Here is a 1,639-nt window from a genome sequence, read left to right as displayed (position 1 = left end):
TATATATATATGAATGTATCTATGGATATGGAAGAGAGAGAGAAGAATAGGGGATCAGATGTGAAGTATAGATACAATACTTACTATTATAATAAGCATAGGTGTCCGTTTCAGCAGTATAATCGTGTTCTCGCAGCGAGTGAAGACCAAAATCTGTGACTTTCAACACAAACCTGCTATCGATGACACAGTTGGAACTCTTCAAGTTACCATGACTCTTGATATCACTGCCTTGGAGGTAGGCCATGCCCTGTAATAAATACACAGATGCATACAAATACTGAGTTGAAGATTTTGACATGAAATTGAAGTAAATTTAATCTTAATCCTATTGAATATTATTTAATACAGAGATCTTCAATCATTTTTTTTATCTATGGGCATCTCTGATTACTATTTTATTCGGATGGTCCCCACCCCCATAGCTATTTGATGGTTACAAACTAATTTTATAGAAACTTCTTTCAAAATTGCTATTAAGTTTTTTTTGCATATCAACCTGTGTTGATTGAACAAAGTAAAATGTTAGAGAAAGAGACCTAGCTGTTTCTTGCAATACATATCAATACATTTATCTAAAGCAAAATTTTTTCAAGGGCACTTAAAGCACTGTTGTGGATCCCCAATTTATTATTTTGTTGCGTGGACCCTGCAAAATCTGATATGGACCCACAAGAGCCATATGGACTCCGGTTGAGAACCACTGGTTTAATATGTAAAACCTATTACCATCTCTGGATACATTGTCCTTCTCTGAATTCACACCACCTTAGATTTGTGAGTTCATTAGTGCTTAATAGGTTATCTCTTATTATATTAGACTTGTTGCCAATGCTTAACAATGACACCACAATTGGTGGAACTATGGGACTCAGAGACTCAAGTAAGTTGGCAAGTTTGATCCTAGAATGCAAAGATCTGGAATAACTACATCAAAGAATTTCATGTGATATTTCCAATAATTTCATCAATCTACAGTCTTAAACTGGTGTTGTGTTTATTGCCCCTCAGAAGATTAATGGCAAAGTTGGCTTTAGCAGGACTGGAATTCAGGGTACAGAGAGCTGAAACAAATTCTACAAGATGTAGTCAATGCTCTAACACCTCTGCTATCTTTTCACTCTCTTTCAATTTCGTATATCTGTCTGTCTTTCTGTCTGTCTGTGTAATGATCAAAGTAAATTGACTATACCAAGTGGATGTCAGATACCCATCCATGTTATGAAAATATCTAAGTCACAAATGCATACACAAACATTGATTGGGAAAATTTCCTGTTCAGGGTATGTCCTATATAATGTGTACAGAAATAAAAACAGGTAAAAAACTAATGTTGCTTTGTTCTTTTAGACGTTGCTTTTATTTCAAGATTGTTTTACATGAGAAAGAGTTTCTACAGCTGGATGCCCTTCCTAATGCCAACCACTCCGAGAGTGTAGTGGGTGCTTTTACGTGCCACCGGCATGAAGGCCAGTCAGGTGGTACTGGCAACCACCACGCTCAAAATGGTGTATTTTATGTGCCACCTGCACAGGAGCCAGTCCGGCAGCACTGGCAATGACCTCGCTCAAATGTCTTTTCACGTGCCACTGGCACAAGTGACAGCAAGGCGATGCTGGTAACGATCATGCTCAAATGG

The 1,639-nt window shown here is 37.6% G+C and overlaps 1 protein-coding gene across 2 annotated transcripts in view; it reads right to left on the bottom strand.

Annotated features, from left to right (window-relative positions):
- Nucleotides 1-1,639, bottom strand: part of LOC106867807 (atrial natriuretic peptide receptor 1) — an 822,997-nt gene that overhangs the window by 116,580 nt on the left and 704,778 nt on the right. For both annotated transcript variants that reach the window (XM_014912829.2, XM_014912828.2), the window contains exon 13: nt 85-250. In XM_014912829.2, the coding sequence (XP_014768315.1) occupies nt 85-250 (166 nt within the window). The remainder of the gene's footprint in view (nt 1-84; nt 251-1,639) is intronic.

Source organism: Octopus bimaculoides, chromosome 8, assembly GCF_001194135.2.
Source record: "Octopus bimaculoides isolate UCB-OBI-ISO-001 chromosome 8, ASM119413v2, whole genome shotgun sequence".
Lineage (NCBI taxonomy): Eukaryota > Metazoa > Mollusca > Cephalopoda > Octopoda > Octopodidae > Octopus > Octopus bimaculoides.
This window is presented reverse-complemented; position numbering and strand designations above follow the sequence as displayed.